Raw genomic sequence first — 27,559 nt, 5'->3', positions numbered from 1 at the left:
CTCTGTCTGTCTAGGTTTCCTCAAATATAAAATGGGAATAATAATATAATAGCACCTACCTCCCAGATTTGTTGAGGATCAAAAGAGATGATATTTGTAAAGTGCCTGACAGAGTTCCTGGAACAGGAGACAATTAAAAAATGCTTGTTCCCTCCCACCTCCAGAATGCTGCTTCCCTCCCCTTGACAATCAAGCTTTTTTTCCATAGGAGGTATTTGGGTGGAAAGAGTTGGCATTGGATCCATTCAGAATACAGAACTCCTTCCAGGGTTAGTTCTACCAATAATCCAAATAGCTCATAACCAAGTTGGCATGGATTGGGGATCCCTGAAAGCGTCCCTCTATACAAGCATCTCTCCCACTTTTTCTGTTTTTTAATTAAGGCACTCATTCATCAAATCTGGACAGCATACTAAAAAGCAGAGACATGAGCTTGCTGGTCTGTCTCTATATATCTGTCTGTCTGTCTATCTATATCTATCTATCTTCATCTGTCCATCCATCTGTCATCTGTATATATATATGTGTGTGTGTGTGTGTGTGTGTGTGTGTGTGTGTGTGTGTAGATGTACAGTCAAAACTGTGGTTATTTCAGCAGTAATGTGTGGCTGGGAGAGTTGGCCTATAAGGATAAGAGTCGATGCTTTCAAATTGTGGTGCTGGAGATGACTTTTGTGAATCCCTTGGTCAACAAGGAGATCAAATTAATCAATATTTAAAGAAAATAACTCAGGCTATTCACCGAAAGGACAAATACTGAAGCTGAAGTTTGAATACTTTGGCCACCTAATGAGAGGATGGAACTCTTTGGAAAAGACTCTGATCCTGGGAAAGACTGAAGGCAAAAGAAGGGAAAGGCAGAGGATGAGATGGATGGATGGGGTTATGGGAGTGATGAGCATGAGCTTGGAAAGACTTCAGGAAATAGCGAAGGATAGAAGGGCTTGGCGTGCCCATGCGGTCATGAAGAGTCAGGTACCATTAAGTGACTGAACAAGATCCACAACACTCATCAAATGATCAAACAATGGAAAAGTTTATTGGATTAGCTCATCAATGATCTAGCAAGTCCTTGAAGGAATGGTACTCAGGACCTGTACCTTGTGAAAGGAGGAAAAGCTGGGAAAGAAAAGGTTAACAGAGGGTCAAAGGAAGTGAGGGTGATTGGGGAGATGGGTAAGTACTAAGCAATTAGAGGATACAAAAGGGACAGGGAAGAAAGGAAAGGGGATGGCAGAAAACACGTCATGACTAAATGATGTCCCACCTGTAGCCAGTCAGTCACATCAGGCCCACAACACTCTCTAGGGCAGCCTGAACCAGGTTAAAATGCAATTGAAAAAAAATTTTAAAACAAATAAGAAAAAAAGAACAAAGTAAAAAAGTGCCCAGCAGAGAACGAAAAAAAGCTCACAAGGAAGCAAAGATGGACAATTCTCAACACGAGCATTATTTATCATACAGGCTTTGCTGAAATGAACATTTATTGTTACATATTTAGAATTCTCTCATGTTCTGCTATGCACATGGCATGTTTTTCCCCCTTCTAACTTTGTATTTAAATTTATGATATGTTTTTGTTTCTTTTCTCTATTCTGTATTTGCATTCTGATGTTTGAGTCTAAAACAAAATTAAAATACCAAATAAGAATACGATAAAACATAGATAATATTAATGAGGTTTTCTAAGTCAGTATGTGGCCTGGGAGAGATCCTTACCTCCACATTCAGTGGCCCCTATTTCTCTTTGAGCTTGACACCCCTACACTGCACTTCTAGTACCAGTTTTTCACTCCATTCTTCTCTTAAGAAGAATTTCAGAATAGAGATAGCAAGGCTTTGCACCAAGCTCCCAGACTTCCGGCACCACACTTCATGACGCTTCCCTCCCCCAATCCCTGGGCAGTCACAGGTGATGTAGCTACTGGTCTTAAATGTAAAAACATTCAAATCATCAAGTGCTTTGACTTGTTTCCTAGAGCACTTATCTAAAGTGAGCAGGACCTTCCTGCTTGGCCCTAATATCTGTTCTGAAATCTTTGAAGACTATTTTCTTAATTCTTCTCCTCTGTTCTAGCAGTACATTCAAACCAAAATCAAAACCAAAACAACCACATTCCCTTTCAGGCATGTCTCAAGGGATTGGTTTTTGGAGGCAAAATTGAAGTAGTTGTTCGACACTGGGCTAATCACTTAGGCTCTCAAAGCCTCAGTTTCCCTCCCATCTGTAAAGTAGGGGCTATTCTATTTTCGCCACCTGTTTGGATGAGTCGGCAAAACTTAAGGCAGGAATTCTTAACTTTTTGTGTGCGTTATGGACCTTTTGGGCAGAGTGGTAAAGTCTCAAACATTTTTAAATGCATAAAATAAAATACTTCAGGAAGCATTTTACATTGAAACAGTAATGAAAATCTTTAAAAATAAGTTCACAGGTTCCACATTGAGCTCTGAAATCCTACTTAAATGGGAATTACTTATGGTAACTGAAACCCTTTCCCCTCACCGCCCCGCTTTATAGGCATTCTAACAATGCTTTTGATTTTAGCAAGAATGATCAACTTCAGACCCCTCGTGACCTTTTATACTCGCCCCAAGTTTCTCTCCCCACCACTCCAGCAGCTCTTTATCTGAGGTCATCCTCCTAAGGGAAGGAGCGCACCTTCCTGCCCCAAGAAAACCACCCGCAGCCTTTACGGCCCAAACCCGTAGTAACTAGGACCCAGAAGCAACTGGCTTCAGGAGGGAGTAGGCTGGAATGCCCTCTAAGCGTGCCAAGTCCTTTCTCCCCTTCCTCGGTGCCAGCCCAGCCTATGCCTGCGCAGATCCAGGGAGAGCCGCTGCTGGCTGGTGCCACTCGGACCCCAGCCTCCACAGCTGAAGACTCCTGAGACTGCCTAGTGCCCCCCTTTCCCCCCCTAAAGCCAGGCTGGACTGGCAAGAGCCCCTTCTGCGCACTCTGGGGCTCTTCTTCCAAGCTCAGACCCGGGCACGGCCCCGCCGCTAGCCAGCGTCTGAATCTGACTCCGCCCTCGTTCCCCCAAAGCCGAGCCCAGATTTTTTTTTTTTAATCACGCGCAGGCTGCTCGAGCCATCCCCGAAAGGTCCTGCCCACTGTCAGTCCTGCTGTATGTGGCGTGCTGAAGGGGACGGACTGATTGCGCCGCAGTCCCCGGAGCCTGAGCTGCGGACTGATTGATTGGTTGGGCACTGAAGGGAAATCCCCAAGGCGCTTTACACCGGCAGGTACGCGCTTAAGGGGGCTTTCCTACAACCTCGCTCCTCCGACTCCCTTCTCCCGCATCTTCAGACCTTCCTCCTGCAGCAAGTGTTTCCCTTCAGGAGAATGACTGTCCCTGAGAGAGGGGTGATCTTCAGAACCGGGCCCTTGGCCTAATTGTGCAACCAGGCTGAAACATAGAACTTACTGCCCATTTCCCTAACCGCGTGTCCTTGCTCGGGAAAATGCTCAAACTGCCGCGCGCGTGCGTGTGTGTGTGCCTGTGAGTGTGTATGAGTTCCTCTGTGTGTGTGCCTGTGTGTGCGTATGAGTGCCTCTGTGTGTGTGTATGAGTGCCTCTGTGTGTGTGCCTGTGTGTGTGTCTGTGTGTATGTGTGCCTCTGTGTGTGTGTATGAGTGCCTCTGTGTGTGTGCCTGTGAGTGTGTATGAGTGCCTCTGTGAGTGTATGCCTGTGAGTGTGTATGAGTGCGTGTGCCTGTGTGTGTGTATGAGTTCCTCTGTGTGTGTGTCTGTGTGTGTGTATGAGTGCCTCTGTGTGTGTGTGTGTGTGTGTGTGTAGGGGCACAGGGGGAGGTAGAGCTCAAGTTTATGTTCCTGGGAGTTATCACCAAGAGAGCTTCGAGACCGTTTAGGGTTAATAGGCTTAAAGGTTAGTCTTGTCAAACATTTGCAAGGGAACTTGATCTGTGGTCAGGTCTCGTTTCAAATTCTGCCTCTGAGGCTTGCTACGTGGGTGAGCAGCTCCAAGCACTCATCACAAGCAGGCTCATGGACAGCTCCTACTAGATGTTCCACAGGCATCACAAATTCATCCCTCTCTTCGGACCTTTCTGACGTCACTATTCGTGTCCAGGCACCACCATCTCCCCAGTCACCCAGGCTCGTGATCCCAAATGTCATTCGCCCCATATATTCTTGCCTGCCTTCTCATCATTTCTGTTTTATGACCCTTCTCTCCTTTCCCTCCCCTTCCACTCAAGGGTCACCACTAGCTTAGGGCAGCTTTTGTTGTCCCATTGTTTCAGTCTTGTCCACTTCTTCATGACCCCATTTGGGGATTTTCTTGGCAAAGACACTGGAGTGGTTTGCCATTTCCTCCAGCTCATTTTACAGATGAGGAAACTGAGGCAAACAGGGTGAAATGACTTTTCCAGGATCACACAGCTAGAAAGTGTCTGAGGCTGGATTTGAACTCAAGAAGATGAGTCTTTCTGCCTCCAGGCCCCACACTCTATCCACTTCACCAGTCTAATAAGTAGACTGGAGAAGTGGTTAGAACCTGGGCCCTATGGTCAGGGAGACCTGAGTTCAAACATGGCCTCTGACACTTACTAGTTTTGTCATTTTGGACAAGTCAATTAACTCTGTGTGCCTTGATTTCTAAATCTGTAAATCACGACAATAACAGCACCTATCTCCCAGGGCTGGTGTAAGGATCAAATGAAATCATAATTGTAAAGCCTGGTATATAGCAGGCAATACAGAAATGTAAGCTATGATGATAATGGTCGTGATGAATCATTGCCTCTGTTCTGCTCCCCATGGACAGTTACCATAGTCTTCTAGTCGGTCACCCTGCCTCCAGTCTCTGTCCCCTCCAAGCCATCCCCCCCAGCTGTCAAAGTGATCTTAAAACGTGGGCATCTGACCATGTTTTCCCCTTCCCCATCTCCCTTCCATGAGCTCTCCTGGTTTCCAATGACTTACAGAATCCTATATAAACTGTTTGGCACTGAAAGCCCTTCCTAATCCGGACCTTTCCGCTTTCCAGGCTTTTGATACTTCACTTCCCCTCTAGCACTTTACAGTCTAGCTTTCACTGGCTTCCATGCTTCCTTGTGCACAACACTCATCCTCCTTCTCTATGGCTATGCCTGAAGTGCTCTGCCCCCTTCACTCCGCCTTTTAGCTTCCCTGGCTTCCTTCAGCCTGTCTCAAGTCCCACCTTCTGCTGGAAGCCTTCCTCTCTCAGTAATCTTGCTTCTACCTAGTCAACATCGACATGTCTCTCTCATTAAAATGTAGTCTGTTTCCCTCAAAACTTTTGGGGCTGCTAGGTGGCACAGTGGATACAGCGCCAGCTCCATAGTCAGGAGGACCTGAATTCAAATGCAGCCTCAGACACTTGTCACAAAAACTAGCCGAATGACCTTGGGCAAGTCACTTAACCCCAATTGCCCTACCTTCCTTCCCCCCTCCAAAAAGCAAAAAATTAAAATAAAAAAGTAGACTGTTTGAGGGTAGCATTTAGTGCATGGTATATAATAAGAAATTAATAAATGCTTGTTGACTGACCTTGGGCTAGTCACTTAACTTCCCTGAGCCTCAGTTTCCCCATCTGTAAACTGAGTGTGTTGGAATAAAGGGCTCCTAAATTCCCCTCCAGTCCAAGATCCATGATCCTATGCTGTAAAAAGTAATTTGTACTTATTGTTCATTCAGTCATTATAGTCATGTCCAACTTTTGTGACCCCATTTGGGGTTTTCTTGGCAGAGATACTAGAGTGATTTGCTATTTCCTTCTCCTGCTCATTTTACAAATGAGGAAACTGAGGTACACAAGGTTAAGTGACTTGCCCCGGGTCACACAACTAGGAAATATTTGAGGCTGGATTTGAACACAGGTCTTCCTGACTCCATGCTCTATCCTTTGCACCACCTAGCTGCTCTAATTAATGCCTGTGCTCCTCAATTATTCACAAAGGTTGGCGAAAAAATCCCTTAAGAAAGGAGGTGCCAGATTCTGGAGAGAAGGGTAAAACAAAAAGCCAGACTTGGAAGAATTTAGGTGATCTATCCTCTTAGAGGACTGGAAAGACAAATACTGCTTTAAGGATAACATTGGAAAGACAGCCATTTGAGCTAGAAATAAGAGAAAGAACAAACTGGAGAACAGTTTGCTTTAAGCAGAGATGACAGGATAAGAGACAAGCCAGCTATTAATCAATATTTGTGGCTGTAGTTCAATGTCTAGGCCAGAGTATAAAAGGCACACTCTCGGTCAGCTGCAGCCTTCCTAGAGCCTACCTCCTCCCTGGTTTCCTGAGCACCATTTTTGAAAGTTGCAACTTTGCTCTCAATTTTCTTTTTACAGCCACTTAAAAATACTCGGTAAGTTGGCATTCTTTTTCTGCTGGGTGGGGTGGGTGGGGGAGGGGGAGGTTGTGTTTCATATTTTGTTAAGACCCTTTCAATTGGCCATTTCTTGTTCTCACACTCCAGCTGGGGTCTTCCTGAGTCTGCCTGGTCTCCTTTCCTCAAAGTGCCTCGTACCCTGCTTCTGTACATCCCGGGCATTCGAATTGATTAGAAATATTTTGAATTTAGCTGTGGTTTTTATGCCAGGAGTTTGAAATCCTGGGTGCCTGGGCATTCATGCTGCCTTTCGTCTCTCTTTGCTGCTTTTAGGAGATCTCTGTCCTGATAATGTCCTCCATTAAGATTGAGTCCGTTGTTCTGAACAGCAGCAGGATTGGAGAATCTCCAGTGTGGGAGGAGAAATCCAATAGTCTCCTCTATGTGGACATTCCATCCAAGAAGATTTGCCGATGGAATTCACTGACCAAGCAAGTGCAGGAGGTGACTGTAGGTGAGGGGATTCTTTATCTAAGAAAAAACCCATTATAACAACTAACTTTTTCTTTTTGGAGGGGGAAGGCAGGGCAGTTGGGGGTAAGGACTTGCCCAAGGTCACACAACTAGTGTGTGTGTGTGTGTGTGTGTGTGTGTGTGTGTGTGTGTGTTAAGTGTCTGAGGTAAGATTTGAACTCAGGTCCTCCTGACTCCAGGACTAGTGCTCTATTCACTGTGCCACCTAGCTGCCCCACTAACTTTTTCTCTTAAAGAGATGGCCTGAATACAAAGGTGTATCTCTGGACTTCCTAACAATGTTGAATCTAGTTTACTTTTAAAAATGGAAGTTAAAAATTAATCTGCTGCTTGTGCTTGCTGGGTGTCAGTGGTGACCTTTTAAGTAAGATCTGTGGATTATAAACACCTGTTTTCCCCTGCTTTCAGAAAAAGAAATTCGAAGTTTCTAATTTTGAACCTGCTTTATGTCCCGAAGAACTGCAAGAGCAAGATCTTGTCTATGTAGTAGGTCTTCAGATAAGTCATGTATTGAACTCTGCACCTGATGTCAGGAAAACCCGAATCCAAATCCTCCCTCAGGCACTTACCCTGGCCAAATTCATTTAATTGTTGTCTGCCTCAGTTTCCTCACCTGTAAACTAAGCAGCTAAATGGGCCTGGAGTCAGCAAAGCTCATCTTCCTAAGTTCAAAAGTTGTGTGATCCTGGACAAGTCACTTCACTTTGCCTCAATTTCCACATCTGTAAAATGAACTGGAAAAGGAAATAGCAAACCCCTCCAGTACCTTTGCCAAGAAAACCCAAAGTGGGGTCACAAAAAGTCGGACTAGACCGAACAATAACAAGTGGGATAGAAAATAGGACCTGACTCCGAGAGTTGTGGTGAGGACAAAATGAGATAATGTGTGTAAAGCACTTTGCAAACTTCTAAGTTTTGTATAAATACTAGTTATTATTAGCATTATTAATACTGCCTTGATTGGTATAGATCAGTGGTGTAAAACTTAAATAGAAACAGGGTCAGTAAACCCATATGAGGATTCCTGTGGGTGGAACACATAATTGATTTGGTCTTAAAATGTAATGTTATCTATGTTTCATTGTCTTTTTATTTTGTTAACTATTTCCCAATTATTTTGATCTGATTTGGTCTCTGCTACGGGGCATTTTTATTATGAACTACAACAAACATGGACATTTCGGTATAAAAAAGAACTTATAAGAAAGTATAAACTTGTTAGATGCAATTTAAAAGAATAACAAAATTGGGGTGGCTAGGTGGCAAAGTGAACAGAGCATGGGCCCTGGAGTCAGGAGGACCTGAGTTCAAATGTGACCTCAGACACTTAACAAAAAAACCTTGCAGTGTGACCTTGGGCAAGTCACTTCACCTCAATTGCCCTACCTTCCCCCATCCAAAACTGCCCAGCTTGCCTGTGTCTCCTTCTGAATTCCCTTCACCTTCCTTCTGTGTACTTTGTTCACTGATGCTATTATATTTCTTTTCTCCTTTTTATGTCTCAGTATCACTCTCCACCACCTCCCACCTCCTACCAAATAAAGTCCCTCGGTAGGAGCATGTAAAGGGATAGCTGAAACTCTCCCTGCTTTTTCTTGCAGCCCATGATTCTCCTCTTGGTGTTTCCCATAAATTCCCCTTGGATAATGGGTGTCTCTTCTCTGGTTCTTTCAGTATCTAAACGCTCCTTTTTAACTACCACTCAAGTCAACATTTTCACTTGTTATGAAGGAGCGTTAATGATGATCGTTGAGATACAAAGAGAGTTGGGACCAATTCTGTCCTCAAGGAATTTACAATCCACTCTGGTGAGAGGAGAGGATGGAACTTATACACAAATCCCTTTTATTCAAGGGAGAGAGTAATTGACATTTATCTAGTGTTTTAAAGTACTTTATGTGCATTATCTCACTTAATCCTTAAACAACTTTCTAAATTAGGTGCCATTATCATGTCCATTTGCATATAAAAACCCTGGGTTTAGTGAGAATAAAATATCTGGTCCAAGGTCTTCCTTGGGTTAAGTATTTGGGGTGGGATTTAAATCTTGTTCCAACTTCAAGTCTAGCAATCTTTCCACTTTCCATGGTGACTAAATGCAATGAAGAGGTCCCGGGAGACGGCTTGAGGAAGAGGGAAGTGGGGTGACCTGGAAAGAATTCATAAGAAGGTGACTGATTGGGCCTTGAAGGAAGGGCAGGCTATACAAATAACAGAGATTAGGAGGAGGAGGAATTTAGGGTGGAAGGGGAAGGGTAGAGGGGACTGTGTGCAATAACAGAGAGAACTGGGAATGGACCCCACCTCAGTAGGGTAGATAAAAAACTGAGATTAGGTGGTAAAGGGCCTACATTAAGGAAGTCTTAATCTTCAGTGTCTCCTGATTTTCCTTCACCTTGATATACGTGGGGTTGGGAATGTATTTGGCAGACTGTAGTTCTGATATTGGGAAGCTTATTGAGCTCTTTCCCCGCCCTTTGAGTTCTTTGTACTTTTTTATTACACTCCTTCATTGTAACATCTATATAAACTGTCAATTTTTTTTTTGCCTTTTGGAGGGGGGGAAGGTAGGGCAATTGGGGATAAGTGACTTGTCCGAGGTCACACGGCTAGTACTTGTTAAGTGTCTGAGGTCAAATTTGAACTCAGGTCCTCCTGACTCCAGGGCTGGTGCTCCATTCAGTGTGCCACCTAGCTGTCCTCATTCCACTATCTTTGCCAAGAAAACTCCAGATGGAGTCTTGAAGAGTTGGACGTGACTAAATGACATCATCCCTATTTACATTTGAGGAAACTGAGGCTCCAAGAGACTAAGTCACCTTTCTGTGCCCGTGGTCATAAAGATGGTAAGGGGCAAGCTGAAACTCTGACTCCAAAACCAGTCAGTACTTTTTTTCACTAGATCACGATGTACTAAAAGTTACTAAAATTTCCCTGAGGTTGATGAACAAGAACGGGTCTGACTCAGAAGAATGACGTGCTCTGAAGGTTAGATTTCAGCCAGGAAAAACTAATTGAAAAGGATTCAGCTTTGTGAAGTCTACTGGTCTGCTGCTTTCCCCAAAAAGCAGAGCAGTGATAGTTTGCATTTATTTATATCACACCTACTATGTGTTAGGCACTGTGCTAAGTGCTTTACAAATGTTATCTCATTTTATTCTCACAACAACCCTGGGAAATAAATGCTAATATTTTTGCTAATTTTATAGTTGAGGGAACTAATAAAGGTTAAGTGACTTGCCCTGGATCACACCGATAGTAAAGGTCTAATGCTGGATTTGAACTCAGGTCTTCCTGACTCTAGACTCACATTCCACAGCACTACCTAGCTACTTGTCATTTTTTTGGGGGGCCGCAGAGGGCTGCTTGTCATTTTTTAAAGCTTGTGTGATGTATTTCTTATTTTTTAATTTTAATTTTCTGTTTATCCATCATTCTGAATGTGTCCCTTCTACTTCCCTCCCATCCCTTGTAACAAAGAATTTAAAAAAAAAAAAAAGGCTCTTTAGCAACACAAACCAACATACAGACTCTGTCTGATGGTACTTGCAGTATCAGTCCCTAGAGTGCCCCACTTCTGCAAAGGAGGGAGGGAAGATGTAACATTAAAGCACAAAACTGAACTTTGACTCATGGGATACCTCGCATTTTCACCTGCAATTTGAAAATCAAAAGTATACCCCAGAATGTGTTGTTTGCCATTTTTTTTTTAATGTTAAGGGCCAGGTAGGGACAGGTTGGCATTGGTACATGAATGTGTGCATACACATTCACATACTTTGTTACTTTTGACAGTTATGAAGTGTGTCTATGTATGTATGTTTAAAAATATATTTAAGTGGAACAGCTAGGTGGCACAGTGAATGGCTCTGGAGTCAGGAGGACCTGAGTTCAAATCTAGCCTCAAACACTTGACACACTAGCTGTGTGACCTTGGACAAGTCACTTAACGCCAATTGCCTTGCCTTCCCCTTCCAAATATCCCCCTTCCATATATATGGAAATTATTAATACTATACTCTGCATTTAGGCACAAGCCTAATAGAAATAATTTTTATTCATTACTCAGTAATCTAAACTCAAGCATTGTCTGCTTGAGAGAAATGTCTAAATAAGCAATTCTCTCGTGTCCTCAGTCATCCCTCTAACAAGATATTTTGAAGCAGCAGAGGAATATTAAATGAGCCAAATTTCATAACATGATAAAACCTAGTTGCATAGTTTAAAGTTAATTCTGGGAGAATGACAGTCACATCTCTCAGGAACGACCCTGGAAAATCATGTTCTTCAAACCATTCAGGATGCAAGGGGGCACTCCTGGGCTGGTCATAGGTGACCAGAAGTAATTAAAGAGACTTCTTCTCTCTGATCAGTATCTTAATCCTTGCAGAGGAGGTACAGCTCTTAGGTCTGTCTTCAGGGGGATCAATTTAGAGCCTTCTGGCTTTGTCTGGCAGTCCTAATTACTTCAAGGAAGCAGAGAGCAAGACATCGTTTTGTAATCGATAAGGACTGATAAAGGTTTCAGATTAGTCCAAAAGCTTCAGAATCAGATCATTTAAAATGCTTCCTTAATATTTCTAAAAGCAGGAAAAGGATCTTTGCTTCCACACATATATAGGTATGTTTATCTGCATAAAATAAAACAAAAACATAAAACATAAAATTTTCTGGAACAGAGGAATTCTTTTACTAATTCATTCTAAAGCAGATTGCTGACCTTGAGCAAAATTTTAAGTGAAGCCTGTCAGCTGCTTCTTTGGGGGACTCTTTTCCTCACTAGATAATAGAAATAATAACAATGACAGTAACTAGCATTTACATAGGACCTTGATGTGTTCAAAGTATTTTACAAGTATTATTGTCATTTTATCCTCACAACAACCCTGGGAGGCATTGTTCCTATGTTACAGTGGAAGATGGAGGCTTGGAGTAAGTTGTCCCATAATGAGTAAATGTCAGACACCGGGCTAGAACCTCTCCCTCCTTAAGTCCAAGGATCACTTTTTATTACAGTCCTTCCACACCTCTTTCTGGGATCTAGCCAGGAAATCTGCTCCCGGGAAACACTGAAGTAGAGAGTAAGCACACAGAATTTAAGGCCTTTTAACTAGAGGGAAGCTTTAAATCCAAGGAATAAAGTTCTTTTTTTTTTGGAGGGGGAAGGTAGGGAAATTGGGGTTAAGTGACTTGTCCAAGGTCACACGGTTAGTTTGGTTTTGTTTGTGTGTGTGTATGTCTGTGTGTTAAGTGTCTGAGACCGGATATGAACTCAGGTCCTCCTGACTCCAGGGCCAGTGCTCTATTCACTGTGCCACCTAGCCACCCCAAGGAATAAAGTTCTTAACAGTGGCATTTCAGTAATCAACTGGCCAGTGGGAGAGGTTTTGAGGTAACGAAGGGGCCTTCTAGGTCCTGAAATTACACTATAGAATAGCGGACTGATTACCCTGCTAGGCCCTAGCCTGCTTTTTTTTACAGGCCTCATAGTATAGTCAAGAGAGTCGTATGCAGACTTGGAAGTCACCTTGTAACTGTCACAAGATTTGTGATCAGACACGTGCCTTAACTTCTCTTTCTTCAGCATCATCATCAGTAAAATGGAGATAATAGTTAGAATTTGGGGATACCTTGTATAAATGGGAACTATCCCTATTTAGTATTTTAATTTTCCACTTGTTGCCATACAATTAGATGTTTTTTTGTAAGTGATATAATATTTATCTTGGTCAGATTGTCTTTGGAACATGGAGAGAAAAGGGAGGCCCCCTGCACACACCCCTCTTCTCCAGCACAGAAGCAAATGGCAAAGTTGGACATGTACATGAGTGGGCTAAATCAGAGCTATGTCCAAGTAAAGAAAACACTACGTTCGTGCTATTTTCGCAGTAGCTTCCATAAAAAGGAATGAATGAATAATTTCTCTTAGATTTTTCCAACATCTATCTATCTAAATATATGTGTATACACATATATGTGTATGTACATGTATGTCATGTATGTGTGTCTATATGTATGTATATATGTATGTATATGTATATTGTTTATGTGTGTCTATTTATTTTTTCTTTCTTTTATTCCTTTCTAGTCTCAAATCTATCATCTGCTTTCTTTTTCTTCTCCCTCTAGATCCCTTAATCCTATCATACTGTGCCATCACCTACCTCTTTCTTAGCCCAGCTGTCCTAGAGCTCTGGCCTCAGAATAAGGAAGAGTTGGGTTTGAATCTTGCCTCAGAAACTTAACTAACTGTATAACTCTATTTAAAAGTAAGTCACTTCTCTCCACCTCAGTTCCCTTATTTGTAAAATGGAAATAACATCGGTAGCACCTAGAAATTCACAGGGTTGGTGGGAGGATCTAATGTATTTATCAAATGTCTTTAAAGTGCTATGTAAGTAAATGTCGAGTGCCATATCTGTCCCTTTGTGCCTCTTTTTTTGTTTTATTTTTGCTTTTTGGAGGGGGAAGGCAGGGCAGCTGAGGTTAAGTGACTTGCCCAAGGTCACACAGCTAGTAAGTGTTAAGTGTCTGAGGCCAGATTTGAACTCAGGTCCTCCTGACTCCAGGGCCACCTAGCCTCCCCCATGCCTCTTTATAACAGCAATTTTACTTCCTTCTTATAGTGTGTGTATATGTCTGTGAGTGCATTTTTATGCTTGTGCCCCCGAATGCATGTGCTCATGGGTTGGGGAGGTGAGTTGACTTTCAGTAGAAGAAGAAGAGAAAAGAGACAGGAGATGATCTCGAGGGTCCTTTTAGCATTAATATTCCATCACAGGACCTTTTTGGCCCATCCCTCTGCTTTTTCTTCCCTCTCCTAGTGGGGCCCTTTCCCTTCTCTCACGGCTTTGTTATTATAAGACGACTCTCCTTCTCAGCTCCGAGTTGCTGACCAATGGGGCCTCCACCAAGTGTTGGTGCTTTGCCCCACACCTCGTGCTCCATGTTTTTCTAGGTTTGTCTTTTTCCGTGCCCGTGAATGAGGTTAAGGAGCTGCTTTGAAACTCGTTCTTTGCCCGTGGTCAGAGGAGATATTCCAAAACCACTGTGCCCTGGATAAGGAGAAGGGACGAGCACTGGGGCACTATCCCTGGAGATCAGACATGACAGCGGGCACTTCTGAACAACATGACCCGGGGGGAGGCACGGCCTGGCAACTGAAGGACCTCGTTTACTTAAAATGTAGTTTCTGTAGTGGTGTAACCTGAGTAGCAGCAAGAGTGGGAACACGGAAAAGGAGCTGTCTGATAGGAATAGCTCCGTATGTCTGAGGGCTGGAAGGAGAAGGATCTCAGAGCACAGTAGTAGGTGCTTGTAATTAAGTTGTGTTAGCTATAATTTCTCTTGAGGTTCTTCCTTTTGACCACTGGGATATGATCAATCCTATAAACCCCCAAAACACCCTTGTTTGTAACCACTTGTTACTGCTACTTATGTGGCCCAATAGATGAATGCTAGACCTGAAGTTGGGAAGCATTAAAATCTGACATCAGTGACTTACTAGCCATGTGTCCCTGGGTAAGTCCTTTAACCACTGCCTGCCTCAATTTTCTCATCTATAAAATAAGTATTAAAATAATAGTTTCCGGGGTGGCTAGGTGGTTCAATGAATAGAGCACTGGCCCTGGAGTCAGGAGGACCTGAGTTCAAATCCAGCCTCAGACACTTAACACACACACACACACACACACACACACACACACACACACAAACCCTAGTCATGTGACCTTGGGCAAGTCACTTAACCCCAATTGCCCTCCAAAAAGCAAAAAACAAAAAAAAACCCAAACAAAAAAAAAACGCAAAATAATAGTTTCCCCCTCCCCTCTACCTCCCAGAGTTATCGTGGCAATAAAATGAGATATTTGTAAAGTGCTTTGCAAACCATAAAGCAGGATATAAATGCTAGCTTGTATTAGTAGGGAAAGGAATAAGCATTTATTAAGTGCCTACTATGTACTGGGTCCTATACTTAAGCACTTTGTAGATATTATCTCATTTAGTCAAATGATATCGTTATTATTGTTTCTGAGACAAGGCTAATAAGAGGTACAGGGTCAGATCAATGGTGCCACCAGCAATGCCTCCTGGGCATATGGGAGGGGGTTGATGCCACAAGCAGTCAGGTTATAATCATTCCTACCTTGCAAACACAAACTCCTTGATGAAGCATTTTTTTTTTCTACAACAATCCTGCAAGATAGGATCTGAAGAGCACCTGAGGATTTGCAAAGTACTTTTATCTCATTTGCTCCTCACAACAATCCTGTGACTTGGATGTTTTTATTCACTTTTTGCATATGAACTTTATTGATGAGTTTTTTATATTATATTACATTTTATATTACAATTTCCAGATGAAGAAAATGAACTGGAGATGGATTAATTGACTTGCCCAGGGTCATGGCATCTGAAGTGGGATTTAATCTCTAATCTTCCTGATTCCAAATCCATCACTCTTTCTACTACACCTGCGCCCCCCCCCCCCGCCTTATTGCCCATTTTACAGATGAGAAAACTGAGGACCGCAGAGATTAAGTGATTTGACAAAGTCACATCAAGACGTGAGTAAATGTCAGAACTGAGATTTAAACTTGGGTCTCCTGACCAGTGTTTACTCTTCCCACCAGACTGGTTCAGGGCTTCATCACTCTCTCAGTTTCACAGACAGGTGAGTAGAGTGACTTTATCTGTTAAAGACCTATTGCAGCACGTCCCCATGGCAGGAAGCGAAAGCTCTGCCCGCTAAGGTCTAACTGTGGTAGATCTCACCAAGCTGGGAGCTTGTGCTGAGGCAGTTCTTTGGGGTATGGGCCTGTTGGTAGATTATGTGCTATTCAATGTTATTCAATGGCCAACTTAAGTGCAGAGAGTCTTCTAACTAAAGGTTGGTCACCTCATTGTTTTTAGTTTCAGAAGCTCATGAAAACCATCTCCTAAGGTGAAGAAAGTTGCAAAAATCTGTACTTGATGGAGTCTTCACATCAGGGAAATCATGGGTCTTTGGAATTGTTCATGCAATTTTGGTTGAATGGTATAAAATGGTTTCTGAAATGTTTTGTGCCTTCCTGCTGTTTTTCTCTCCAACTTTCTTTGTTTCCACAGACACCTTCCACATTATGACTTTCCCCCTCGTGGTTTTGATATATCGTGGGTGTGCATAAGAAATTAAATGGGAATCTGGGAGGAGTTTTGTGGAAGCTTATAATGTTACTGGGATATAAGATCTTCCCTGTTGTTAATAGGCCTCATTAAGAAAAGCTTGCTTTGGGGAGGCTTGCTTATAGGAAGGCTTTCACACCTTTCACTAATTTTTAATTAGGCACTGAGTCATGAGGGTTGTGATACCTTCTGGCTCTGAGAGTGTGTGTATACTCCAAATTGATATTCTGCTTTGGGGGCTTGCTTATGAGAAGGCTGTTGTGATTTCCTGGTCAAGATGCTGAGTGGCCATATGTTCAGAGCTCTCTGACTGCTCAGATGAAAAGGCTCTCTCCATCCAGGGGTGTATGTAAAGTGTATAGTTGATTCAAGTACTCAGAACCCTGTCTGTTGGTCTTTATTTCTCTGCTTGTGTTTTCCCTGAAGTTCATGGTGCTGATTTTTCCTCTGAACTAGTGAATGTAATTTAAAAAGATTGTTGATGCCTTAAACAGCTATCTTTTCTAGTAAAGTAGATCTAAGAACCTGTGCTAGCAGCCATCTTGGGTGGGCCAGTGTGGTTGTCCCTACAAAGTTGCAGACGACACAAAAAAAGCTTAGAAACTCAGAAATGCATAAAATGTATGTATAGTATTATATAATATCAACATATTTTATCTTTTATTGCCATAATAATTCAAGTTTCTTCCTTGATATGGAGGATGGGCCAAAAATTTTATGCAGATTTCCAGTTAGTGTGGGTGCTGCACTCCTAACCCCAGCAATGCAGAAGGGGTAGCAGTAATTGAGTTTCTCATTGATGAATATAATTTCTCTTGCTCCTTTTTTAAATTGGGACAAACTTTCACAACTGTAAAGGTTGTCTTAAGTTGTAGACTTTTTCTGGAGGTAGAGGTGGACATTTCCTTTTGATCTATCAGTATTACAAAGGTGAAATGACAATGTGCCTGCTCTTAAAGGACTTACAATTGGAGATAATAGGCACAAACACCTACAAATAAAGAATGCAAGGCAGATTGTGATAGGACCCAGGTATGTCCTTTATTTAATTTGTTTTGTCCCAAACTTGGCTTGGCCCTTGTTGTCTATGGCGGTTAACAAAAGTAGTTAATGAGGATGAGGATGGCCATGATAAAGTTAACTTTATGTTTACTATGGATTCTTTTTAAGATAACTAGATCTTTATTTAAAAATAATCTTTAACCAAATGTAAGCAAACTTGAGCAATGTTGTCAGTCATTTTGCATTAGGAAATGTCATTTCTCAATGTGTACAGTCAGGCTGATGTGTAGCAATCTGTAGATCAAGAGAAAGTGCCGTGCTATGTGGAGATGGTTCCATTAGTATTGAGTGATAAGAAATTAATGTGTTTAAGGATATTCTTGTGTGATCAAAGATACTTAGTCAATACAGCATGAATACGAGGGTCAGGAAGACCGAAGCTCTTATCCTGCTTCAGATCCATACACAGATGTGTGACCCCTAGATTATTGATGTCTTTCTGTTTCAGTTGTATCCAACTCTTCATGACCCCGTTTGGGGTTTTCTTGGCAAGGATACTGGAATGCTTTGCCATTTCCTTTCCCAGCTCATTTTTACAGATGAGAAGTAGAGACAAATAGGGTTAAGTGACTTGCCCAGGGTCATACAGTTAGTAAGTGTCTGAGGCGGGATTAGAACTCTGGAAGATGAGTCTTCCAGATTTCAAGGCCAGTACTCCATACACTGCATCACCTAGCGGCCCATGAACATTGGGTAAGTCATTTAAAATCAATAAAACCTCAGTTTCTACATCTTTAACATGAGAATAAGGGCAGCCAGTTGGCACAGTGGATAGAGCACTGGGCTTGGAATCAGGAAGACTCATCTTCATGAGTTCAAATCCAGCCTCAGACACTTAGTAACTGTGTGACCCTGCGCAAGTCCCTTACTCCTCTTTGCCTCAGTTTCTCATCTGTAAAAATGAGCTGGAGAAGGAAATGGCACACCACTCTAGTATCTCTGAAAAGAAACCCCCCAGTGGCATCATGAAGAGTTGGATACGATTGAAAAATAACTTAATGACTTAACAAAGGGAGAATAATAATAGCTTCTACCTCATAGGGTTGTCATGAGTCTCAAATAAGATACTGTAAGTAGAGAGCTTTGTAGACCTCAGTGTTATATAAATGATTCATTGTCATCATTTACTCGTTGATAATTTTGTTGATCAAATAGATATTTTTTTTTTAAACAATCGGGGTTAAGTAACTTGCTCAAGGTTACATGACCAGTTATTTCTGGGTGTGGTGCTAAGTATCTGAGCCGGGATTCGATCCCAGGTCATCCCTACTCTGGGGCCGGTGTTCTTACTTCCTGAGCCACCTGGCCACCCTGAAATAGAAGTTGTTATGAGGCATCACTTTATGGTGGATTAAGCACTGGACTTGTATCTGGAGTCAGATTCTGACTCTGCCACTTATTACCAGTCTGACCTTGAGCAAGGTACTTAACTCTTCTGAGAGTAGATGACCACAAGGTCAATGCCTAAATCCATGATCCTATAAAACAGATGTCCTTAGAGGTTCTTTCCAGCAATAGATCTATGAGTCTATAAAATTCTTTACAATAAAGCTTAAACAAGAACCTAGGATTATAGTTCTAGACCCAGAAGGCCCCTCAGAGGTCTACTAATCCAACCCTCTCATTTTAGATGAGACCCAAGGCCCAGGGTCATTACATAACTCGCCCAGGGTCATATGGATAATGAGTGCCCAAGGTCTGTCTCTGTCTCCTGGGTCAGTGCTCTTTCTACTGTATTATTGTACTTGATGTTGGGCATTTTATTCATTCTGACTTTTTTCTTTTTTTTTGATGGTGTGTGTTTGTTTTTGCGATTACAGATAGTCCGGTCAGCTCCGTGGCCATTCGACAGTCTGGTGGGTATGTGGCAACGGTAGGTACTCGGTTCTGTGCTTTGAACTGGGAGAACCAAACACTATCTGACCTGTGTTCTGTGGATAAAGATAAGAAAAGCAATCGATTCAATGATGGGAAGGTGGATCCAGCTGGGAGATACTTTGCGGGTATGAGTTTCTCTTTTCGACCTTTGCCCTTCTTTGTTTTATAGGGAAAACCTTGATTACATGTTGAACAGAAAGAAAATGCTGTTAATGACGGACTTTCTCTGCTAAAGCCTTGCTCAGCTGGGTCACTGAGGCAGGGAGGTGACCTTGGCTTCTCAAAGGTTCTATGAGCAGACAGAAGGTCTAGGACGTCCCACCAAGCAGAAGAAAGCTTTGTAGGCAGGCCTAGCAATACACTGGGGACCAGCTCAGTGTGAAAAGGTTTATTAGCAGGTGATGATTTTTCTGGGTTACAGAAACTCCAGGAAGAGTTGTTTATTGTTTTTCCATTAGCAATACAGCACTTCCCCTCCATTTATATGCATGTGTGTGTATGTATATATACACACACATACACATACACACATATGTATGTATACACACATACGTTACATAAAGAAAAAATGACTTTCCCATCCCTGATTGTTAAACAACACTATGGGAGTCTGTTGCTTTTCTACCTTTTAGACAAGGAATTTTTGGTAATCCAATTTTACGGGCCTGACAGATCATTGCGATTTATTTTCATGGCCATCTGTTGAATAATATGACATAAGCACGGGGTGGAACCAAAGACTAATTTTAATAAATATAAGCCTTTTTTTAATAGGGAAAACTGTAATTGCAAAGACTAGTTTTCTTCTCAGTAATGTAGCACCAAGCTGGCCCAGTGGGATTGGGATAGGGATAGGGCCTGGGCCTGTGATTTCACTGGTGTAGGGAACTCCCTCCCGGTAAGGAACTCCTCTGCTAGGGCAGGTTGGCACTTTCTCTGAGATTTATATTCTTGGATGGCTGCCTAGAGTGTGTGTGTGTGTGTGTGTGTAAAGCAGACCTTGGAATTCAGGTCCTCCTGGGCCCAAGGTCAGCCTTCCATCCACTAGGCCGTGCTTAATACATTCTTGTTGAATGAATGACCATTTTTTTCAAATAGCACAGGAATTAAAGCCTCAATAAATAACCATAGTTAAAAAAATGCATATATAAAAACATATATGTTGATAGACTATCATATAGATTTATAGACAGATATATTTTCCCTCTGTCACTTGCTCCCCAGTAGAAATCACAATACTGAGCTGTGCCTTCTCAATTATTGTGACTTTTATTTTAATTAATCTAATTTATTTTTAATTAATTTAATTACTAGTAAAACTGAAAGGTAGAGTTGCACAGTGGATCGAGGACAAGCCATGGTGGCAGAAAGAGCTGGGTTCAAGTCCTGTCTCTGAAACATGGACTGTGTGATCATGGGCAAACTGCTTAACCTTTCAGCTCCCCGGGCAAACCTCTGACACCGTCAATTATAGGCGGTTCCCTTCCTTCATCAGTAAAGGGTGATTCCACATTGGGAGTTCCCCAGACCAATAAACTCACAGCTCTAGACAGAACTAAAACAAAAACAAAAACAAAACAACTCCCACTAAAACTAAGAACCCCAGACTGGCATCCATTGAGACTACATGATTTAAGCAGTGAATTAAAGTCCTGTGAGGGGCTGATTTCAGTACTGAGTATCTGGTTGCCAGGGATGGGGGCTTGGACATAGGGGTTGTTGCCACCTTAGTCTTTCTCTAGAATTAAGACAGTTCTAAGCCTAAGGTGCTACAGGTTCATGCTGCAAAAGCCAAGTGGGATCTGCGTGTCTCCAGGGCTCCATTTGTTAATAAATATGAGGTGCCCAAAGGGTCAGAGATCTGCGCTGGTGTTTTGTTAAGTTGTAGTATGAGTATTAACAATTATCCCCTTCTAAAAAGACATTAACAAAAGCTAGTATTTATATCACACTTTAAGGTTTGCAAAGTGCTTTACAAATAACTCATTTTTTCCTTACAACCCTAAGTGTTGTTATTATTCTCATTTTACAGATGTGAAAACTGAGGTTGACAGAGGTTAAATGACTTGGTCAGGGTCACACAACCAATCAATGTCTAAGACAGGATTAGATCTCAGATCTCCCTGACTTCAAGTCTAGCATATTCTCAGTTGTGGCACCTAACTAGTCAGATTAGGTTGTTATCAAGAGGGGCCGTGAATCCTTCTTTATAGGGATGTATCTAGACCAGGGCTGGGGAGGCTACATGTGGTCCTGCCTTTTGACTCAATCCAAGTTTTACAGGATAAATCCTATTATTAAGAGGATTCATTTTGTGAAATTTGGATTCTGTCAAAAGGTGACACTTAAGGACCTAGAAAACCACAAGTGGCCTCAAGGCTCTAGGTTCCCCACCCCTGGTCTAGGGGGTTATCAAAGTGGTCATAGCTACAGATGAAGTGGGTGGAGAAATGAAACGGGTCTAGAGTTGAGGGTTTTTTAAAATGAATGCAAAAATGTATTCAGAAACTGGTCAGTTATAGACATTATTAAAGGTTCCTAGCTCTTGGGTTGATGATGGGTAGAAGGACCAAGGCCTAGGAAAGACAGAACAAAGTTCCTTGGGGGAGATCAGAAGAGGGGCCAGGGGATCTTATCTGTTGGCATGACAGAAGGTGACCTAGTACTGTGAAAAGTCTTGGAGTCCAAGGGCCTGGATTGGATTCCTGGTTCTTCCAGTTCCTAGCAGCCTGACCCTGATCCAGTCACGCCTCAGTTTCTTCATCTGTCATATTAGGGGGCTTGCCTAGGGGCCTTCTCAGGTCCCACCAACTCTAGGTCTGAGCCGAGGATGTTTGTCTATCCTGGTGTCAGAGCATTGTATGACATTTCTCATAGCCTTTTGATCTCTGCAGGTACCATGGCCGAGGAGATTGCCCCTGCTGTGCTGGAGAGGCACCAAGGTTCCCTCTATGTTCTCTTTCCCAACGTCACCGTAGAGAAGTACTTTGATCATGTGGACATCTCTAATGGCTTGGATTGGTCCATGGATCACAAAATCTTCTATTACATTGATAGCCTGTCTTACTCTGTGGATGCCTTTGATTATGACTTACAGACAGGAAAAATTGGTATGAATGGTTTTACTGTTGTTTAAATCATCTCTGTTTTATTACTTTCTTCTGCAACTGAGAGTTACTGTCAACCTTGCTGCCCAGGTGTCAAAGCCAGACTCATCTGGAGATGATCTAAACAGCTTTCTAATATGGGGAATGCTGTAGGACCTGGTGGTGATAAGGGTCATTATTGTTCAGATTTGGATAGAGGGCAGGTCAACCTATATTCCTTTAAATGGGGGCCAGTAAATGTTCATCATTGCAACACTGGCTTTTGTGTGTAATAGTGAATTCATAAAGGACTTCAATCATTTTAACATACTCACTACTAGGTGTCGGTTTTGTTGTAATATTCAACTATGAGGGGCGGCTAGGTGGTGCAGTGAATAGAGCACCAGCCCTGGAGTCAGGAGGACCTGAGTTCAAATCCAGCCTCAGATACTTAACACAAAAACTAGCCGTGTGACCTTGGGCAAGTCAGTTAATCCCAATTGCCTTGCCTTCCTCCCTCAAAAAATGAACAACATTTATATATTTAAATAGCTCCCTCTCATCTCTCTCTCTTCTTCCCCTTCCTTTTTTTTTTTTGAAGGAGAAAAAAAAGAAAATCCTTTTATCAAATGACATAGTCAAAAAAAAAAAAACAAATTCTTGGATGATTAAGAAAAAAAAACTTTCAGGTGTTGATGCCTTTAGGTTATTTTGCTGCTTGGATGAATTTAAAAGGCAACATTTAAAAAGAAAGTATGTGATACTAGAAAAGCAAGAATCTACCAGGATCTCTTACAGAACTGAATTTTATTTCTTAAAGAAACCAGGATTCTCTTTATTCTGATGTACTTTATTAAAAAATCTGCCAGCACAGATGTCTTGTTCTAAAAATAAGGCTCTTGACTTATTTTGTTCTCCTTTTCTTTCACATGTCATTTTTAATTTTTTTCCTCGTTGAACCTTTACCATATTCTGAATTCAGGAGTATGCAGTCTGTCTAAAGATCACTTGGGCTCTTGATTCTCTGGCTTAATTAAACTAACCCATTTTGGGCTTTAAAGTGTACCCCTTATGCACGTGTATACATTTGGCTTATTCAGTAAATACAGTCTTACACACTTGGTCTCTGTAAAGTGCAATAATAGTTTGCCAACACAATGGTTTGTATGCAACATTAATTTTGTATTTTTGTTGTTTGTGTGGGAAAGATTCCTAGACTAGATTTAATTTAAATATCTATTCTATGAATAAAAAAATTCACAAGAAATGTTCCACTGGGATGCACCGTACATATGCAATGGAGTCAGTGCACTTGAATTCAAATCAATCTTTAAAATGACTTGCAGTATTTTAGAAAATTAATTGTAAGTATTTCGTAATTCATTCCATTACCATTTTCTTCTCCCTTCCAGAAACTGCCATAAAACCATGACTATATAAATAAAAAGAATGAAAATAAATATGCCTGAACATTTCTCTGTCCTCCTTCCCCCAAAGAAATAGTTTTGGAAAAAAAAAATCTTGTGTGTTACCCTATCCATTTGTCTCATAGAATTTAAATTCCTTAAGAGTCTGGACCATATGACATGGAGACAATACATGGTTGATAATCGATACATTTTAGTAATAAACCATAGATATGGAAAAACTGTGTGATATTCAGCACTGACCCTATCACTTCCTACCTTAGCCAATCGCAGAAGTGTGTACAAGCTGGAGAAGGAAGAACATATTCCAGATGGAATGTGCATTGATACTGAAGGGAAGCTGTGGGTGGCTTGCTACAACGGAGGCAGAGTGATCCGCTTGGATCCGGAGACAGGTGGGTTCAGCACCAGCTTATTGGTCCAATGAGAATGTAAGAGAACGGAGTGCAGCATTCACCTTGCAGGTGGAGTAGGAATGTGCTACGAAATGATTGACATCTGTTTTATTTATAATTTTTACTTATTTATAATCTGTTACAAAATTATTCTTGTCATTATCGATAGGACAGCCTTCAAAATAAGGACCTTAGACTTTACAGCCGGCAAGTCTTGGTTCTGCTTCCTCGGGATCACAGGAATCCATGCTCTTCTCAAACCCCAACCACTTTAGTGTGTTCCCTTAGGACCGCTTGCATGTGCTATCACAATAGACCCCTAAGCGGTATCTCCATATCCAGTCTCTTCCCTCTGCCATTCATCATCCACAGAGCTAGAACCAAAACTTTCATCTAACCGTATCAGTCCCTTACTTAAGAAATTTCTCTTGGTACCCATTGTCTCCAGAGTGAAATGTAAACTCATCCCAGATCTTCTGGCTCCCAATCCAGGGATCTTTCTGCAATGACCCTGCCCTGGTCATCTCTCTGTGAAGAAGAGCACTTGCATAATCAGTAGAAATGAATTTAAAACAAAGTCCTTTGTTAACCAGGAAAAAGACTTCAAACTGTAAAGCTGCCTACTGAAAAAACAACTTCCTGCTGTTTTGGAGGAAAGGATTATTCTGAATTATATGTGACCTCTGCCCGGGATGGCCTGGATCCTGATAAACTTTCAAGACAACCGGAGGCAGGAAGGATTTTCAAGGTGATTAATTTTGTTTTCCTTTATTCCATGAAAAAGAAATCTTTGCCAAATATCGAAGCAGCTGGTGCCCTTTCTTGTGTTTCCTTAATACTCAGTATTCCAAAAGTTTTAGCTTTAATAATGGCTTAAAACTGCACTAAGACTTTTGGTACACCCTGTGTATGGCATTTATTTACCCAAATTCTTCATTTGTCTTTCACTAGAGAACAAATAAAAGACATCATAATTATTACATTAAAGTGACTAAATTCTCAAAAAGGCCATGAGAGCAAAGCACCACCTCAAGCAGACTTTACCAAGCTAGAAAGACTCTTTGGGCACAGATTGGGCACTGATTAATCATTCAATAAGCTTTAAGCCCCTCCTATGTGCCAGGCACAATACTGTGAATTCTGACTATGGCACAGTAACAGACAGGTTCTGTGGTTGATGTCATGTTTATGGAATGAGCTGTTAGTGTGGATGCCTTGCACCAAACAAGCATCAGCAGAATCCAAGAAGTGGAATTTTAGAGATGACTGGAACCTCAGCATTCATCTATCTAGTCCAGCCCTCTCATCTTGCAGAGGAGGAAGGTGGTAGAAAATAGAGAGTCCATGAATCAAGCCAGCAAGCATTTATTAAGCACTTGCTGCATGCTAAGTACTGTGCTAAGCCATGGGAATACAAATAAAAATTGGGGCTTATGATCTAATGAGGAAGATAACACATAAAAGGAGAGTGAGGAGAAAAGGTAAAGGAAGTCTGGGAGAGGCAGAAATGCAGCTTGGAGAGGAAAGAAGACATAGGTGACCTGGTCCTACTCCATAAAATGGAGCCAATATGAGAGAGGGGCCAAAGAGGGGAATCATCCTTCAGCTATGTATAATACAGCTCTGGAGAGGGCTCCCAAGGTAGAAAGATTTCTGGGGTATTGCAGACGAGACCCTTGAAAAGACTGCAGCCTGGAGAGGAATGAAGAGCAAATCCTTCTAAAAGTCAAGTTAATTGCCAGTGGGTGGTAGCTGGATTTGTGTCGTGTGAATAATGAAGTCTGATTATGCCTCGGGTTTTACTAGAGAGACCTAATTTAGCAAGAAGACCTTTCTTTAGATTAAGGGAAAACAGGTAAGAATAATATTACAGTGAAGATTAAAACAAATTCCTGTTTCTATTCAGGAAATAGAAAAATTATTTGAAAGACTAATCATGGGCATGTTTGTCTTTTTCCTCCATTCCAAAACCTTTTTCTCGCTGCCCAACCACCTTTTTCTCTTTTAAACAGATAACTGGACTAGGTGTAAAAGGAATCGCCCCACATACCTTTGCTGGATAAATCCTGAACCCACACTGCTGTGATTTTCCCAGCCCTTTCTTTTTGCTGGAATCCTTTGGCAGAATTTGGATTCAAAAAGAATTAGATCAAGAAGGAAACACCAAAATTGACTTTTTCCTAAAGATTAAACAATAGCCTTTGACTGGTTCGATCTTTATTTGGGACAATGTCTAAGGGTCACTTTGGGGTTGATGAGTCTTTGTGGCTGCTTATTTTGTCCTGCCAAATGAAGAGGCCCAAGAGAACCTTGTGACTTGAATGTTTCATATCTATTCACGAAACTGCATCACTTCCATCAATACACTGTAAAATCCTGAGTAAAGAGTGCTATGAAATTGCCAAGGATTATCCTACACCCATCAATCGCCATGTCTGCCTCCCTTGTGAACTCTACTCGAAGAGGGACCATATCTATTCTTCTGTTTTGTCATAAAGAGATCTAAGATATTACCCATACCCAATAAATATCCATCTACTTACCTGTTTCATTTCTTTGTGTTTTAGTTTTAATTTGCCAGGGATCTGAAGCTCAGTTCCCTTCTATGTCACTGACAAGCAGTCAGTCACTGCTTGCAGATTGTCAGTAATGGCGAGACAGTTTCCTGTCCTCAAGAAGCTTATTGTCTAGCCAGAAGATATAACAAATGTGTGTATACATACATATAAATATATGTATGTGTATGTTGTATGTATATATCCACGTGTGTATAACTATATAAGTAACAAGGTAATTTTAGGGGCAAGACACAAGTAGCTCTCACCCTTTGGGACCAAGCTAAATGAGCTGAATCCTTTTTCCATAAAATGGCCCTTCACGTATGATGACAGTGGGCTTGTTTTCCTTTCCTTCTTCCTCTTAGGTCTTTTTTTTTCTCCAATCTAAACATACCTGTTCTTCATATAATAAGGTTTTGAGGCCCTTTCATGAGCAAGAATACTTTGTCTGGACACACCCCTACTTATCAGTAAAAATGGGCTAATCATCTAAAATATGGCCTAATCAAAGACTTTTTTTAATGTGTCCCCACCTCTGATACATCTTGGCTGTGTGACCCTGGACAAGTCACTTGCCCTCTCATTGTTCGAGGCAGCTCTTCAGGACAATAGGCTGCAGAGAAGGTGCCAAGCTGAGTTGGTAAAGGGAGTTTTCTCCGATGGATATGAAGAAAGTCATAGGTTGGGTCCCTAACTTTTGTTATGGCCTCAGTCTATTTTGTTTATTTCATTCTTTTTGTAGAACCTAGATTATAGTGTAAGTGGCAAAAAAAAGAAGAGGCTTAAATTCTGAAATCATCTTACTTTTTAAAGTACACACAGGTTCTACTGTGTATATGGAAATACCTGTTTTATTTGGTGTTTGGGTTTAGAATGAAGAATTAATAAATATGCCATAAAATTCATTCAGGAGACTGACCTGGCAGAATCCTTGGTTTCAGCTGCCCTCTACTGGGCTTGATATGATACTAATTTATCAACATGGAAAGAATATTGGAAAAAGTCAAGGTTCTCAGATGACCTTAAGAGTTTGAGAAATTGTTTGAGTGGGACTCCTGCTAGTACAAAATCCTTCTTGACAGATGGTTCTCTTATTTAAGAAGGACGGAAGAAGGTCCTGAAACCTTCCTGGGCATCATG

The 27,559-nt window shown here is 41.6% G+C and overlaps 1 protein-coding gene across 2 annotated transcripts in view; it reads left to right on the top strand.

The window, feature by feature from the left end:
• The window catches only part of RGN (regucalcin), a 31,636-nt gene extending 5,229 nt beyond the window's left edge, over positions 1 to 26,407 (top strand). The window contains exons 1-7 of one of the 2 annotated variants that reach the window (XM_069072931.1): positions 3,111 to 3,243; positions 6,648 to 6,828; positions 18,896 to 19,078; positions 21,848 to 22,063; positions 23,730 to 23,861; positions 24,455 to 24,609; positions 25,874 to 26,407. In XM_069072931.1, the coding sequence (XP_068929032.1) occupies positions 6,666 to 6,828; positions 18,896 to 19,078; positions 21,848 to 22,063; positions 23,730 to 23,861; positions 24,455 to 24,609; positions 25,874 to 25,924 (900 nt within the window). In that variant the 5' untranslated portion in view covers positions 3,111 to 3,243; positions 6,648 to 6,665 and the 3' untranslated portion in view covers positions 25,925 to 26,407. Of the gene's footprint in view, positions 1 to 3,110; positions 3,244 to 6,647; positions 6,829 to 18,895; positions 19,079 to 21,847; positions 22,064 to 23,729; positions 23,862 to 24,454; positions 24,610 to 25,873 lie in introns of those variants that run through there. The other variant, XM_069072932.1, reaches the window with a different exon arrangement.
• Positions 26,408 to 27,559: the final 1,152 nt, after the last annotated feature.

This window comes from Petaurus breviceps, unplaced genomic scaffold (genome assembly GCF_028583685.1).
Source record: "Petaurus breviceps papuanus isolate PSGF00001 unplaced genomic scaffold, PetGlider_PUasm1.0 90849, whole genome shotgun sequence".
NCBI classification, from domain to species: Eukaryota; Metazoa; Chordata; class Mammalia; order Diprotodontia; family Petauridae; genus Petaurus; species Petaurus breviceps.
This window is presented reverse-complemented; position numbering and strand designations above follow the sequence as displayed.